This window comes from Melospiza georgiana, chromosome 2 (genome assembly GCF_028018845.1).
Source record: "Melospiza georgiana isolate bMelGeo1 chromosome 2, bMelGeo1.pri, whole genome shotgun sequence".
Taxonomy (NCBI): domain Eukaryota; kingdom Metazoa; phylum Chordata; class Aves; order Passeriformes; family Passerellidae; genus Melospiza; species Melospiza georgiana.
In genome coordinates, this window is record NC_080431.1 from 94,794,877 (window position 1) to 94,811,880 (window position 17,004).

At 36.7% G+C, this 17,004-nt stretch overlaps 1 protein-coding gene across 9 annotated transcripts in view; it reads left to right on the top strand.

The window, feature by feature from the left end:
* The window catches only part of SENP7 (SUMO specific peptidase 7), a 42,993-nt gene that overhangs the window by 20,053 nt on the left and 5,936 nt on the right, over nt 1–17,004 (top strand). For 8 of the 9 annotated variants that reach the window (XM_058018788.1, XM_058018791.1, XM_058018794.1 and 5 more), the window contains 15 exons: nt 427–596; nt 1,541–1,892; nt 2,448–2,599; nt 3,513–3,653; nt 4,783–4,816; nt 5,624–5,791; nt 7,978–8,240; nt 9,235–9,368; nt 10,058–10,174; nt 11,632–11,751; nt 14,279–14,371; nt 15,202–15,389; nt 15,811–15,863; nt 16,183–16,220; nt 16,443–16,511. In XM_058018788.1, the coding sequence (XP_057874771.1) occupies nt 427–596; nt 1,541–1,892; nt 2,448–2,599; nt 3,513–3,653; nt 4,783–4,816; nt 5,624–5,791; nt 7,978–8,240; nt 9,235–9,368; nt 10,058–10,174; nt 11,632–11,751; nt 14,279–14,371; nt 15,202–15,389; nt 15,811–15,863; nt 16,183–16,220; nt 16,443–16,511 (2,092 nt within the window). The remainder of the gene's footprint in view (nt 1–426; nt 597–1,540; nt 1,893–2,447; nt 2,600–3,512; nt 3,654–4,782; nt 4,817–5,623; nt 5,792–7,977; nt 8,241–9,234; nt 9,369–10,057; nt 10,175–11,631; nt 11,752–14,278; nt 14,372–15,201; nt 15,390–15,810; nt 15,864–16,182; nt 16,221–16,442; nt 16,512–17,004) is intronic. The other variant, XM_058018792.1, reaches the window with a different exon arrangement.

Sequence of the window (17,004 nt, forward strand, 5' to 3'; positions counted from 1 at the left end):
ACCCTGCTAAAATATTCATGCTAGATGATATTTATTTTCACTGCTGAACAATTGTAACCTCTATGAACATCCTCCAGGGATAATGTGCAGTTTTTTTTATGCTGGCTACTAATATTTGCAGATTAGAACAGGAAATTGAGAATATTGCATTTGGCAAAAGGTAAAGAAAGACTGTGGAGTATAAAGTTCTAAATCTTGTTTGGAAAGGATCTATGAATTTGGTTATACCCTTGACTAATTATGCAAAATAGTAATAATTTTCGGGAATATATTTTGGCAGCCATATACAATTAAAAAAGGAAAGAACTTAGTGTGTAGAACTTATTACACCTACTTCCATGCATTTTATATAAGACATAAACAATATGAAGAAATGTAAAGGTTTTTAAGGATAATATGTTAAATTACTTTTTTTTTTTGACACAGAAAACAAGCACTCTGGTGAACTGGAGAAGAGGAGCAGACACATGAACAGCACCACTCTTAGTCAGAAGGAATCAGGCTCTTTTGATTCTGAGAAAAGGAAAAGAAGATATAGTGGCCATATTTCGGATGATTGTAATGCACACATTCCTCAAAAGTCACTTGCATTCTCTGTAAGTTGCACTTAATTTTAGCACACATTCACACATACTAACATAGCACTAGTAGCAACATCCCAAATAAAAGGATTATGCCAATAAATAGGATTTATCATACAGGTATATTAGCATGTATTACCTGTTGAGGTAAATTAGTTCAGTGATGCATCACAAGGAGTGAATCATTGTTCTTCTGTCCACATCATCACATTCTGCTTATTGTAGCAGAAGGGTTGAGAAAGATGAATGACAGTGTTTCTTTGAGGAAGGAGCATAGATTCAAACAATTTTGAAAATAAGGCATCCAGCTTCTTAAGTGAAGATTCTTTCACAGATGATATAGAATTTGAGACTAATTAGGGGCATCAACAGCAAAACTGCCAAATACACCTAAGGTTGTTGAAATCTTGCAGATGTCATCTTTTTGCGTCCTCCTTAGTCTATTGTACTTTTCCCTGAAGTTTTGTTCTTACCCATCCTTAGGATTTGAAAAAACCCCAACAAATATGACTGAGGGAATCAGTCAAGTACAAAGTGGATTTATATTCAAGCATTTGAATATAAACAATAAAGACATCTCTGTAGCCTTCTGATTTAAACCCTACAGAGACAGGCTGTTATCAAACCTGTAAAACCCAGTTGACCAAGTCACACTTTTGGAAAGTAAGGAAAGCACAGATTATTGGCCTCTCCATGTCTGACACGGACAGAGCTGCTAAAAATCAGAAATAGTTCCTTGTTCAGTTTGAATAGGGGTCACTGTAGCCTTTTAAAAGATTGTAATAATACTCTTTGTAATATGAGGGGGGAGAAGTTATCCTGAATTGAGCATTCAATGTCACTGTATTAAGCTATAATTATTTTTTCTAGCACATAGCTAATATCAGTGATCACTGATCTGAACCCTCTAGAAATGTCAAGTAATAAACTTACATCCTGTCTCTGATTCCTGTTTCTAGGAAAAGAGAAGTTTGAGTTCAGCTCAGTCTCCTGACTGCAGAATACCCTGTGAGGATGGACAAGACCACAGATCTAATCCTATTCTGGTGCCAGACTGTCCAGAAGAGAGAGACTCTAAAGACACTTCCACCCACAACCACTTAAGGCCTGCTCACAGCCACACAGAGGACTCTGCCTCAGAGTCTCCTTCCAGAAATGTGTCAAAGAAACAGCTTTCTGCCAGCAGTGGGGATGTGCCTTCCCCACAAGTTAGTACCATCAGGAAATTAAAGCTGGACAAAGCAGAGTACCTGAGCAAGCTGCGGAACAGAATCTGCAGGGGTAATCAGCACCTTGTTTCCATTGACCCAAGTATGTACTGTGTCTGTGCTGGTGACAATTCCTGGTGGTACACTTAGCTACTAAAACTTGCGCATAACTGGCTAGTTGAGACGGAGGGAACAAAAGACTGAAGACTGCCATCCTGTTTTTAATGCATTGGGCAGGTTAGAGAACAGTGCCTAATGTCAGAACCTTGTATCTGAGAAACAGGATGGACAGCAAGATTGTTGAATTCCAATCCTCTTTTTCCAGCTGATTTTGTGACTATGGAAAAACCCAGCTTTTACTTTTTAATGATGCTAAAACTGAGAAAAATTACTCTCTTCTTTGAAGCAGCTGTGCTGTGTCCGTTTCATTTAATAGCCAAATAATTTTGAGGACCTGGTATAAAAGGGGTTTGTAAATATACAGAGCACTACTTGTTGCATACAATTCCATGCATGCAGATCTTGACTGGTTTGAATAGTGTACTTTGATATCATGTACTGCAAGTCAGAACTCTTTACTTGTCTGAAATCCACAAGGAATGAAATATTCAGAAGTCTGTACTTTGTAGTATACATATACTTATTTTTTCCTTTTTAGTTATCCTTTCCAGTGATGATGAAGATGGACCTTCTGAACCACAATGCACAGAGCTGATGAAGGATAATATCACTGAAAATAAAGAAACACAGTCTGACTTCTGTTTCTCAGCTAAGCAATTAGAAGACAAGACAGAAAATCACACAGAGCAGGTAGTCCAGTTTTTGGCTGATGTATTGTTATGCCAATTTATTTCTGTAATGTTTATTATAGAAAATGATTGTTTATTATTGTCCCAGCCACAAGCAGAAGCTGCAGAAATTTATTTCACAGATAGAATACTGGACAGTCTTCAGAGAATTTCTCTGGTTCTGAAATTTCTCTGGTTCTCTTGGGTGTTTTTGCTATGCACAATGTATTTCCTATTATGACAATAAGCATTTAGAAATATTTAATTTCAGAAAACAGGAAGATCAAATAGTAACCTGAGGTAGAAACAGACATGATAAGGATACATCTGTGGAAGAATTTTTTTCCACACACTGTTGTTCTTTGATAATAGTTTTTTTTGTCATCCAATCCCTCTGTAATTCAGGCCTTACAGAAGTTTAGGATCTTTGTTGACAGCAGGCAGAGATAAAGTGAAGTTCCCCTTCCTCTTGGGCTAGCTGTAGAACTTGAATCTAAAAGTAGCCATAAATGTTGTTTGCCCTATTTTGGACTTGATTATCCTTTGGCTGCTTGCTCTGACCTGGATATGGGTTCTCTGTAATCCTGAAATAAGTCAGAAGAGCCATTGCTGCCTCTTCTCACAGGTGAATCAATTCAATCATAAGCACTGAATTAGATCCTGAAGGTCTGCTGTGAAACAGAGCTGTTGCTCTGTTGTTTGAGTTATTACTATTTGGAACCAAATGAGAGATTGTGTCTTGGTAATGGAGGTGAAACAAGGTACTGTTAGACCCTTAAGGAAATTGTCAGTAATGAATGTAATAACACTTGGAGCTTTTTAAAATTTTTTTTTTATGTGGAAGCTGGCTTTGGGAGTCAATTCTTACAATCATGAATAAAGGTATTCCTGAAGTTACAAGAGGGGCATATCTAACAAATACAAATTTTTTCCAGTTTTTAACAGAGTCTGTTGAAGATAAATATCCTCTCAGCTTACCTTCTAGAAGCACACCTAAAAAGCAGACAAATCTGGATGTTGAATTTGATAGACTACACATTGGGAAATTTAAGTGTCTATCAACAGGTCCTGCTAGGGTAAGTTGTTCTATTATTTTGTGAATACTTAAAAATTAAAATTCTGGTTGAACAAAGTACCACACTGGTACTTAGCGTGGAAGCACAGAGTTTTTGTTACTGTTGCATTAAATTCCTTTGGCTCAGCATTGGAGTGTGTGGCCTTGTGCATTTGGATTGCTGTCAGTAGAAAAGCTAACTGTGATTTTCTTGGCCAGAGTTTTCATGTGTAAAGGTTCTGTATAAATGCTGTACTGGAACACAAGTCATACTGAGGAAGTTTTTAATGAATTCTAACAGAAAACAAGGGCCATATTAATGGCCAATTAATGTCACTTTAAATAAAGACCAATTACTTTACTCAAAAATAGTAGTTGTGTTATAATAAAGTAATTCATAATGATCAGAGTTCAGATATATACTATGCTCTTGCCTTTTAAACAGAAAATTGCTTGCTTTGTGGCTTCAGAGAGCATAAAAGCAATACTAAAAGCTTTAGTGTGTAGCCAATATTCTGCTCACAGGGTGTAGAAACATAAGTGAAGGTGTTCTTTAAATGGAACACCAGCTCCAGGAGTTTCAACAGGTCTTTGAACAGGTTCATTCTGTATATTGCCACTGAAAAAGATGTTTGAACGTACATATCTTTTGCCTTCGGTAAAACATTTTGAAAGTAGAATCTTTAAAGGCCTTTAATTCAAAGATTAACATAAGGAAATACCAGCATAAAGTTGAACCACTTCTCTCATGCCCTTACTGCAAAAGCAGTGCATCTGACAGCTTCTCACAGATTGCTTTACCTCATTCTGTCCCAAGTGATCTTTTCTTTTTAAGGAGCCTATAGACAATTCTGCCACTTTGTGCTTATTTCTCAGTGCCTTGCATCTCTGAAAGTTACTTGCTGCCATTTATGTTCTTCAATGCCTTTAAGAATGTTTTTTAGGTGACAAAGGCAATGTGAAGTCTCAAACTTCACAAAGCATATTTGACTTCAGCTTAGTGGTGTTTTACAAACTGAATGATTCTATTATATTATTTTCAGTTTATTTCACTGTAAGGAAAGATGTGCAGATGTTTAAAAATCCATTTATTGTTTTAATCAATTTGTAAAATGCAAACTAACTTATATTTTTTAAAAATCTTATTTCAGTTTACAACAAAAAATATTGTGATCCCATTTCAGGGTAAGAGAATTTTCTTTAGCCTTTTCTTAATTGTATCTTTATAGTATTGCATTAAAACATGAAGTATGTATTTCTGTTATCAATAATTTATAATCTTTCACAAAGATATTAGATAGTTTTTAATTTTTTGTGCTTTTCAGTAAATAAAAGTTTAGGTGTCTATAGTGTAAGCATTAACAACTTAGCAGCTTCTTGTACTTTTAAGGTGAATTTGTACTTTTAATGGCAGGCCTCCCATATTGCTGCATATTTTAGGTGTTGAACTATAGTAGATATGACTTTGCATATTTTTGAGGTGAAACATTGAACTTTTCAAATTAGCATTTTAGATCTTTAGGTTTACAAAAATTTATGATTAGACTAAAGCTAAGAGGAATATAATGCTAGATGTGCATTCTGTTGATTTTCTAAGATGATGTGTTGTAGGAAAAGGTTTATAAGCAGTTTTAAGTGGACTTGACTTAAAGCAAATAGGAATTAATGATTTGCAGTATTCTTTTTTTTTTCCATAGTTGTAGGTATTAACTGTGGTTATTTTGACCAAAAAACCTCAACTTTTTCCAGGAAGAATCCTGCATGCAGGTGTTTAGATTTTTGTATTAGAGTTTGATAGCTTTGTTTTGCACAGCTTGATGTAGCTGACTTAAATATTGAATCCTCAGTATATTATGTAATGCAAGGAATAAAATCTATAAATATTGTGTTAATACACTCCAGTCACACCTCTCGGCATGTGATCACTGTGACATGTATTACTCTATCTATGGCTGTTAAGAGCATGGTTTTTTTGAATTGTGTTTTCTACAGTGTCTCTTAAGAACATTCAGCTTACAGTGGACACACTGGATCTGAGAAGATTTGGGTGGTGGAAAATTGGTGGTGGCTGTTCTTCAACAATTATCTTTCTTTGGTTGTCTGTGGATTATGTAGAAAAGATTGAAACCCAGATGGGAAAGTTAGTTACCAGCCAGCCATGTGAGTAATTGCTTTCCTTAATGAAAAGGTCATATCAGTAAAACAGCTATGTTTTTTGAAGGCAGATGAAAGCCTATAGTGTTTTAAAGATCACACAATCAGAAAATACACTGAGTTGCAAGGATCATTGAGTCCAGCTCCTGGCCCTGCACAGCACCATTCCCAACAATCACACCATGTGCCTGACAGCATTGTCAAAATGCTCCTTGAACTCTGTCAGGCTGGTGCTCAGACCACTTCCTAGGGGAGGCTGTTCCAGTGCCCAGCCACCCTCTGGGTGAAGAGCCTTTGGCTAATATCCAATCTAACCCTCCCCTGACACAACTTCAGGCCATTCCTGTGGGTCCTGTCCCTGGTCACCACAGAGAAGAGCTCAGTGCCTGCCCCTCCTCTTCCCCCCTTGAGGAAGTTGTAACTGCAATGAGGTCTCTCCTCAGTTTCCCTTTCTGAACAAGCCAAGTGATCTCAGCTGCTTCTTGTACAACTTCCCCTCAAGACCCTTTACCATCTTTGTGGCCTTCCTCTGGATGCTTTCTAATAGCTTAATGTCATTTTTATATTGTGATGCCCAAAATTGCACACATGTACTCAAGGTGAGGCTGTACCAGTGTAGATGAGTTGGTTACTTCTGCACTTCTAAAATGCTTCCCTGTACTTTTATTTGGAAGAAAAAAACCTAATCTTATATGATTCAAACTTACTGTTGTTTAATAAAAAGACATCAAAGCAATTTAATTGTAGTCTCTGTCAGAAGGCCTTATGAAACTAGACTTGAGTACAAAGCATCTCTCCCTTTAAAATATATGGATGTGTTAAATGTCCTTACTCTTGAATATTGTCTGTGCTATACAAAAGGCTTGGCAAGTAAAGATTGGCTTGACCTTTGACAAGACTGCAGTGAGCCATTGATTATTATTGAAGAAAATTTCCACAAAAGGCAAAATGGGCTGTTTAATCTTTGGGTATTATGGACTCCTTGTATTTGGTATTCCAGCATGAGGCTCTGTAAAAAAATAGAGTATAACTGTGGCTCACACATTCAGAGTGGCACAATCATACAAGGTTTTTTTCATAGGTGCAATGATTTTGCTTATATAAAAGATGTCAGCATTGTCTGTTTGACATTTAATAATCACCTCCTGTATGAAAAATTATGAGCAATGGCAGCTTTACTCAAGTAGTTTGGAGCAAAATACCGAATAAAATTTTAGGAGAGCGCTCCCTTTAGTTCATGCAAGTTTATTGAAGCTACTGGTAGCTTCTGTAGACACAGTTCCCAGTGAAATGAGTGGAATGTGAGTATGAAGATGCAAGATATCTTTTAATATTAGGTTTATTTGCATTGGTTACATTCTTGTTGGAGAAACCATCAGGAATTTTTATTAAATTTGTTTGATTGTTTTATACCTTTTTATTTTGCATAGTAATATGAATGCTTTGAGGTGTTTTCAGAGACTTGTTGAAAAAATCAGTAGTGGTTTTGTGGATTGTGGAAATGGTTACTATGGTTCTGCTCTGCTGCAAATATATTTGGAAAATGTATTGTGGTGGGTCTGACAGCCTGAGAGGGGTCAGAGTGGTTTCTCAGCCAGGAGAGTTAGAAAGGACTTGAAGAAGACAGGATAGGCTGTGCTGGTCTATGTTCATGGTATGGCCAGTCAAGTGCACTGACCAGCCATTTAAATGTGTTAGTGTCCTTAACCCTCTCTTTGGCCATACTGCTTCTTCCCTGAATTACCTGAATGTCTCTCTTTGCTGCCTTTAGGTCTTTCCCTAAACAATCCTTTGGGATTCCTGTGCAATCCCAAAATACTCTTCTCCTGCATCCCATCATGTGTGCTGTTCACCTCAGCAGTAGCCCCCTTTCAGTCCAAAAAGTGCTCCGGCATTGACATAATGTGATGGGTTTTGGGTCTGGACCCTTGGGCTGAGACTCTCATGGGACAGCCCTGATTGTGTGTCTCTTGCTCAGTCTGTAATTTGGGTTCCTGCCTGTCATTTTGCTGTGCTCCTCTGGGCTGTGAAAGTGGGACTTCTGTGGGCTGATGGCTCCTGTGATGAACCTGGCAGGGCTTGTTTGGGCTTCCCCTCTTGCCATTGTCTCTCTTAGTTCCTTTGTGGGTGTTCAGACAAGTTTCTATCATTTAATCTAATAGTTAATATTATCCATTTTCTCCCTTTTCCAGCTAAATCCAATGAATTTGTATTTTTGGAAATGTCTCAACCACTCACAGAATGGGAAGAAGAGAGGCTGACTGAACTGATTACAGGTGTCAGCAAGAGGAACAGAGCACCAGATCTTGCTGAGTTTTTGTCTTTGAAAGAAGCATTACTCTTGTTTAAGGATCTTTCTCCTGAAGAAAGCTCTTTTGTGAGTTGCAATAAGGATCTACTAAAGCAATACATGCCAAAAGAGAATACCTCAGATGCTCATGAGCCTGTAATTCAGGTGAGTGGATAGCTGTTGCTTTATTCATCACCACTGCTTGGCATTCACACATTTGAGTAAATTTTAGGTCAGCCTTCTTCCATAATTCATACCAAAAATCCCAGTCAGGATTACTCCAAAATTTGCAGTCAGCTAGATTGTGTCCACAGAGGGATAGTCTGTAGACCTCATCAGTCAGTGGCAAGTACCAGTGCTTTAGATCTATTCATGATTGTGTAAATTTAGAACCACAGGGGTGTTCTGCCCTTGTGGTGTCTCTAGGGCAGGAAGTTAATCAAATAATGTGTAATGGAACCATTTTTTTTGGTTGAGCTGGAAGTGCAGCAGAACAGGAGCTGTGTAGGTGGCCCTCTAGACCTTTAGATGTACTTGTGGGGTCTCCACAGCTTGAAAATGTTGAATTATTCCTCAGACTGCTGGGGAGATGAGTCTGTACAATTAATGGGTTATCTTGGTTTAATCTCTTGAGTAAATATCTAAACCCAGCCCCATGGCATTGTCACACAGAAATTACATATCTTTGTTGGCACCAGTAAAGAGCCAAGAGACAGCAGATTAATCTTCAAGGTCCATGAAATTGGGGACTTTAAAAGGAAGCCAGCCAGCTCAAATATGTATTGTTGTTAGGCAAATTGTTCAAGGACAAGATTTTCAAATCTTCCAAGCATATACAGCTCCTGGTAAGGCAGTCTGACACTTGTGTCATTCTTTTATTTTTCTTCTCCAAAACCATTTCTGGTTCACTTAGCTAAATAATGCTTGAATAGTTTTAGAGAGATTATTATGAACTAAGATCTGTCATTATTTTTAAAAATATTAATAACTTTTTAGTTGTCTGAACAGTGGCATGTTTGCCCAAATACCAAAGTTTATACTTTGGATCTCTAGCAAGAATCCTTTTCAGTGATGCAGGGTACTCCTGTGGTTTTGTGTCTTGTGTTTTATGTCTCAGGCTGTATAGTACTTTTTACAATTGTTTGTGTTTTTCTGGAAGGAATCAAAGCTAAAAGTCATCAGGCCCAGTTATGCTCTTGCAAATAAGCAGAATAGTGGCTGCTATTGTATCTCTTTGTCCTCTGCACTGAATGAAGAATGGAAAGAAGTAAGAGAAATGGGAGCAGTTAAGAAGTAAGTGTATTTCATGTAAATGAAAAAGGGAAAATATAAGAAATTGAATAAATTAATTACTGGAATAAAACCCCTCACTTAGCTGCCATTCTCTAGTTGATTTGAAAGTGTTATATGAAAGCCAATCTTCAAACCTAAAATATCAGCAAATATTAGTGTTACAAGACAATATGGATGTGTTATAGGATGAAATTTGAGCAAATCTGCTCTATGACTTCAAGGTCATATCATGAGTGCATCAACAGGGAGGGTGGGGATCTGATGGGTTCTGTCAGTATCCATTTAAGTCTCTCTTAGCAAAACGTACTAATTTAAGCCAGCTTTTTATAAAATCTGAACAAAGCGTTCCTTTACTGTTCTCTCACACTCAATCCTTTTATAACCATTTGTCCTCTGGTATTTCTTCACATTTTGTATAGCCATTTTTCAGATACTTTGATCAAAAATAGAGAAACAGGTTGAAGGCAGAAAATAGTCTGCTTTCAAAAGTTTTTATCAAAGTTTCAGGGTGCTTTGGGGTGATACTTGTTTTGTAACACCTAAATATTGGAGGAGGAAATGGTAAAGTTTTGAGAACTACTGCTTTTCCCAGGTTTTCTAGAAAATATTCTGCATATAAGGCTGCCATATTCATAACAATGTCATGTAAAACAGTTTGTCACTGTTATATGATATGATTTATTTTCTAGTTTAATTGTTTATCCACCCCCACCTGCAAAAGGAGGACTGGGAGTCACAAGAGAGGACTTAGAGTGCTTAGAATATGGAGAGTTTCTCAATGATGTCATCATTGATTTTTATCTTAAGTAAGTAATCTCAGCCCTTCTTGTATCCTTCACACTCTCTGTGGTCTGATGTGGACTTGAATGTTACTGGAAATGTTGGTAAATAAATAAAACAATTTCAGAAGTAACAATGTGATGAATTGGATGTTGGACTTTTTTAAAAGCTTTTTTTTTTCTGAGCAGTTTCATTTGTTTTAATTTCATTGGTTTTATCCCTCTCAAGGGCTGTGATAAAATCCAGACAGAATAACAGGGGGAAAAAAGCTTCTTGGTGCCCTTAACAGAAGAGAAAGTCCTGTGTAGGCAGTTGAAAAAAGTAGGGGGTCTGTAGTAGTATTTTATTTATTAAGTTTGCGTGAAATGGAGCATCCCCTGCTATGCTGTACAAATTCAGGTATTCTGATGCTGATCTGCAGAAAGGAACACAGCTTGAGGAGGTTGTGCTTGGCTTAGCTACTCCAAGCCAGCCTGCTAAAGTTGCTTGTAAAAGCAATTTTTCAAGAACTGGCTTTGTGTCCACCAGTCCCTAAAGCTGTGGTTTATTTTCACTCTGCTGACTTAGACCTAAGAAGAATTCTGGTTCTTTTGAAGCTTGTCAGCAGGAATTGCATTTTACTTGGCATCCAGATGGGTGTAAGAACTGTGAGTAATAGGAAGACTTGTCTAGAGGATAGGAAAAGGAAGTGTGTGACAGTGTTTCAATGGGGTTTTACAGCAAAGCCCTTCCTATTTTGCTCTAAACTAGAACTAAATAATGCATCATGGTCTTCTGAATAGTTGTAGCTTCTCAACAGAAATGGAAGATTTAAATAAAAGGATTTAATGCAATTGTTGTAGAAATCCCTCTGCTTTTATAATTTGTTAAGACTTCCCAGATTCTGTTTTTATTCCTTTGCAAGCAATGTCATGTATGACTGTGTTGCCCAATTCATCAAGTGAAGCTAGAGATATCTTGTGTAGGATAACTGCAGTTATGAGGGCTTTGGCCTTCTAGAGTGACAGAATAAACACTGAAGCTGATGTTTATAATAAAATTATCAGCAGTGAAGTAATAGTTACTTAGCTTTCACATGCATAACCTACAAAAGTGAAATGGACAATTTAACTGACCTGTTCCATGCTTTTAGAATATGCACAAGTATAGCATTCCGTAGGTTTATACTTGGTTAGGTTTTCAAGTCTCTTTCAGTTGTAAGGGCTTGTTACCTAACTTCCAAAATAAAGTCAGAAGTTTGAATACTGGAGAAAAATTCAGGGACAAAAAATAACTGCATTCTTAGTAGATGCTTGGCTGTTACATACTCTGATGATGTGAATAGTTAAAATAGAAAAGTTTGATGTGATTACTGCCTGTGAAGGCAACTGATTCTAAGCATAACCTGAGTATGACAAGTCATTAGAATAACTGCCCTTTTTTTTTAGCAGTAACAGTGCTTTCTAGAAAAATAATTTAATAATTTTGGTTTCTTCTTTGGTAGGTATCTGTTATTGGAGAAGGCACCAAAACCTGTTGCTGACCGTACGCACATTTTTAGCAGTTTCTTCTACAAGTGCCTGACCAGGACAGAAAAAAACTCTGAGGGGGATGTCAAAGTTTCGTAAGTTCATTTTAGATGCCATTATGACCAGAAGCAATCTATCTGTTGGTGCCACTTTGAAGTTCTGGAGATCATCTACTAATCAGCACATAAAATAGGTTTTGGTGTTTTCCAGGACATTAGTGATTAAATATTGTAACTCACAATTTAAGCTTACTGGGGTTTTTCCTTAAAATCAATGTGTTTCATACTGCATATGAATGAAAATGTTATCACCTTTCTTCAACTTTTTCTGAATATTTACTTCAGGCAATTATTTACTTGATATTTTTATCATAAATGCACAGTTTTGCAAGACATGCATAATTTAAAGAAATTATGTTTCTAATATTTTTTTATATTTACCATGTATTTCATCTTACATATTGGTAGAAAATTATTGACCAAAGTTTTAGTAAGAAAATTTTACTGCACACCAAGCTTACACATTTGTTTTTTAACACATGAGCTCACTGGATTGGACAGTTTCCCAAAAAGATATCATTAGCAGGTCAGGAACCCTGTATCACATTGTGTTTCATGCTAGCTCTCTAAAGGGTAGAAGAATTCTTAACTAACTTCCAGTTTCTTCTCAACACTGATGTTTGAGAGCAAAGCCACCAACATTCATTCTGTTTTCACAGGGCCACAGAATCTATGAGGTTAGAAAAGACCTCTGAGATCATCGAGTCCAACAATTATTACCCAGCACTACCAAGTCCACCACTAAACCATGATCCCAAATGCCTCATCTACACATCTTCTAAATACCCCCTGGCCTGGTGACTTCCACAGCCAGCCTGTTCCAGTCCATAGAAAATGTTTTCGTGAAGAATTTTTCCTAACAGCCATTCTAAACCTTCCCTGGCACAACTTGAGCCTGTTGGCTCTTGTCCTGTTGCTTGTTACCTGGGAGTAGAGAATGACACCCACCTCATTAAACCATCCAGTTTGTTAGATCAATAAGCATCATCATTCAGCTTATTGAAGGCTTTTTTGTTTCTCTCTGAAGTGATTATTTTTTTTCTTCTGTTATCCATGAAGTCCCCAGATTTTTCATTCTTCTGGCAAACAAGGCCAGCTGCACAGAGAGGTGTGTGTGCCATCTTGTTTAGGGGACTGTCACTGCTGGGTGAAAGCTGTGTTGATAGAAAGAAAAGTGAGACTTCTGTAATATTCTCAAAGATATCTTGAAAATTCATGTAACTGTGTTTGAGAGAACATATTCCATGATTTTACTGTCTTCTGACTTTGAATTTTCTGAGGTGAGGACAAAATTATCCACGATAAGAATGCTGTTATGCCTTGATCTGATTCCTTTTACAAGGCTGGACTGTCTATAATCTACTGGAGTAACAGGAATGGCACTCTTAGTTTATCATATTTCAAGGACTGTGGCTTTTCTGGATTAGGAGGTACCTTTGGAAATGCTAGTTTTGTGTTTGGGCTTAAATGCTCACCTGGTGACTGCAGATGGTTTGGGATGTTAGTTTGTTTCAGTGGTTTTTTTTTTTTTTTTTTTGATAAATGGTTGGTCAAAATCCTGTCTCTTTACTGTTGTAAATTAAATTAATCCCAACTGATGTAGCTACTTAAAGACCCTTTGCCTCACTTTGGTCACACAGCTCAGGGACTGGATTGAGAAAGTTACTTTTATAGGTGCTTTCCCAGGTTATAAATAGGCCTTCCCTTTGAAGTTCCCAGTGCTTCTAGAGTCATGTATCAGAGGAAGTTTGCAGCAAGTCTTCACTTAATGCTGGCCCATGCAGAGTCCTACACCAGCCTGGTTTTCCACTCCTTACTCATTTTCTCCAGTTCCTACTACTCTGAAGTTGTGTTTCTTAATCAAAGATGAGGATGGAATCACAATGATAATAGAGATGTGTGCTGAGTAGAGTGAATTTTACTTTCATATTGGAGCAAAGTTCTGTGAAATGTTGGTTTCTATTTCAACTTGTGCAAACTAGGCTGAAAATCCAAACTTAAATATCTTCTCTGTTTTTCTTTTTCTCCTCATATTTGTCCTCATGCTTTGTCTGTAGAGCTGGAAATGAAGTGTGGCAGCATTTAAACCTCAGGATTGGAGGGCAGGTGTTTCACCTCTATGTTTGCTGCAGGTGTGCTGCATGACCCTGAGCAAGGCATTTAGCTTTTTCCCTTCAAAAAGAGGTTGTTCAGATAGGCTTTCAAAAGTGGTATTGTGGAGCTTAATTCATGGACATTTTAAATTATAGATCTGTATTTACACTGACTGGAGTTTAGATGTGGTTTTTGCATTTAGCGCATTAAATAATAATTGCAATAAATCCATTTGAATTTATGAATGATTCTGGGGGTTTTTTTCAAGAAGAGCTTAAAATGGTTCAGAAATGGCTCATTAGTCACTTTGGCTCAATGGTGTGCTGATTAATTTTTAACCTGTCTAGAAAATTTCTAGAGTAAATGAAAACCCATTGAGGGACTGGGGAGATGTAGGAGTGCTAATCCCTATGCTTTGCTTTAAGTGAAAGGAACAAAACCAAACAAGAATTGTCATTTGTGTTTTCAGAGCAGCACAGAGAAGACACAGAAGAGTAAGAACATGGACTCGCCATATAAATATCTTCAATAAAGATTATATCTTTGTGCCTGTGAATGAGGAGTAAGTCTATGTTTTCAACACATTTTCTGCTATTTAAAGACTTCAGTTGTGGTGGTAAAATTTTATGGCTGATCATTACCCATGATAGATTATATTTTGAAGAAATAATACAAGTGGAAGGAGTAAGATTATATTTTGAAGAAATAATACAAGTGGAAGGAGTAATTTTTGAAAACTGTTCACAAGATAAAATGTTTATTCAGCTGTCAATTTTGTACCTTTAGTATTTGTTTTACTGAAAATTACTGTAAGATATTTTTCAAAATAATTTGTGTGTCATTACGATGATTCCTGTGAACTTCAGTAATATTTCTATAAAGAAATCACAGAAACTCATAGTGTCAATAGATACAAGTAGAACTTCCATAATCTGTGCCTTGGCCTGGTTAAATAACTGACTTGTACATGGAAACTCCTCTAAAATTTAATCATCATTGAAAGGTGCATAATGGAAAACAGCTGTGGAAGGATGCCACATCTTCAGCTATATTCAAAACTGGGATCACCATCACTGATTATTAGTGTTTTTTTATTTTGGATTTTAATTGAAGTGTGGAATGGGTGCTCAAATTGATAAATTGCTGTGGTGAGTTTCTTGGTGTTTTTAAAGGAATTGATACTTATTTTTGCTGTTATGCCACAGTGCAAAGTAAAAAATGAGGGAGAGGATTAGTATGATGATCTTTTCATGAGATGCCATTAAATGAACATGGCAATGATGGTTGTGTCACAGAACAGTTGTCCATGAGCTCTCAATATTATTAAAGCTTTTCATAACCAAATATTCAGAATTCTGACATCTTTTCCTTGCTTTCCTCACTGCTGGGCAGGTCTCATTGGTACATGGCAGTTATCTGTTTTCCTTGGTTGGAAGAAGCTGTGTATGAGGAGTGTCCCCAGCAGAATTCATTATCCCACCGACCTCCCCTGGAGCCAGAGAGTGAGAGCACCAGAGCTGGCTCAGTGCTCTGCAGGGAGGAGGAAGAGGGGGATGGTAACAGAAGTTTATTCTCTAAAGGTATGTAATCTAGGAGAAAGTTATGTCAAGCCATGAACCGTACTAGGTGGCTTAGTCCCTGGAGATGGGAAATTGTGTGAAAGATGATTTCTAAAATTTCCAGATCAATGTAGTATGTTTTTATGTACCCATGTGTAGTAAGGACTGCAAGTTTTCTGCAACTCTGGAAAATACTGGAAGAGACATAGAAAATAAGGGATGATTGGAAATTTTGGTTTCAGTAACAATTTTATCAGGAGGGAAGACCTTTGGTAACTGCTATTTCAGGTTTCAGAAGGGAATGTTAAAAATTGGTTTATAAATTGGTTAGTTACTTTCATATTTGAATGTATTTGAATACTAATAATCATGAACTTGAAAATAAAAATACTTTGCTTAGGCATTACTTTCTTAATTTTTTTTATTTGTTCTTTTGTACTAGGACGCAATGAAATTGCTGCTTCTGCTTCAGTTCTACATTCAGCTATTTCTAAAGTAAGTGCCTTTTTGTATTGACAGAGAAAACATATTACTGAATTTCTGAAGGCTGTGAGATGTGACCAAGGGATTTTGTATCATCTTTTTTGCAGTAGTTATTTATGTTTGCATAGCCTGCAGCATGTGCAAGGCATTTTGAATTAGCATTGTGCTTACCTATTTGCTCTGCTTTGATTTCACCTGTTTTTAAAGTTGATTTATCAGTTTCTCCTTTTCTGAAATGACACCTTCTCTAACTTTAAATTTATGAAGATCTTATAGTTTATAACTGATGTTGGTTTTTTAAGATTTATTTTTATTTTTTCTTTTGTCTCAGATCTCCCTAAGTAATTCCAAAAAGCAGATTTGTAAAAGGTACGTTTCTATTTTCTTTCTGATATTATAACATTAAATTATGGAATTCTGTTGTAATTCAGGTATTGTTATAAAACCACAGCTGTAGGTACTTCTCAATTTTTACCACATTGGTTAAAATATTGATATTTTTGGGTAGGCTATATGCAAACAAAATACTTCTTTCAGTGGTGTTGGTGATGAAAGACTGCAATGACTTGTTTTTGTTTTTGTTGTGTACAGGCCTTGTATACTCATCTTGGATTCCCTGAAAGCGTGTTCTGTGCAGAAAACTGTTCAGGTTTTGAGAGAGTAAGTAACTACACTTTCTATCTTCTAGTAATAGATGCTGCTGGTCATATTTCTATATACAAAGTACTTTTGTCTAGAAAGGTGTATAATTCTAATGCTAAATGAAAATCCATGAAGAGTCATGACTAAGGAAACACTAAGTATAGTACAGAGGCTTCCTGAAAAGCTTTTCTATGTTTTGCAACCCTAATATGATGCAAAAACTGTAAAGTGGAGAGTGGAGAAAAAAAGAGAGGTTTTTGCTGGTGTTGTTTTTTGTGGGGGGAGGATTTATCCCATCTAGTCTAGCAACTGAAGGTGTTTTTAAGGGTAGAAAAACACTTAAAATGAATACTTTGAAATCTGAACAACAATGTTCTAGGGGACTGATGTTAATTTTTTGATGATGCTTACAGAATTAGTGTTAAATATATTTCTATGTACAAAAATGCAGAAACTAGACTGAAGCTCTCTAAAAGCTTGATGTGTCAGTAGAGTTATAGTGAGATAGTAT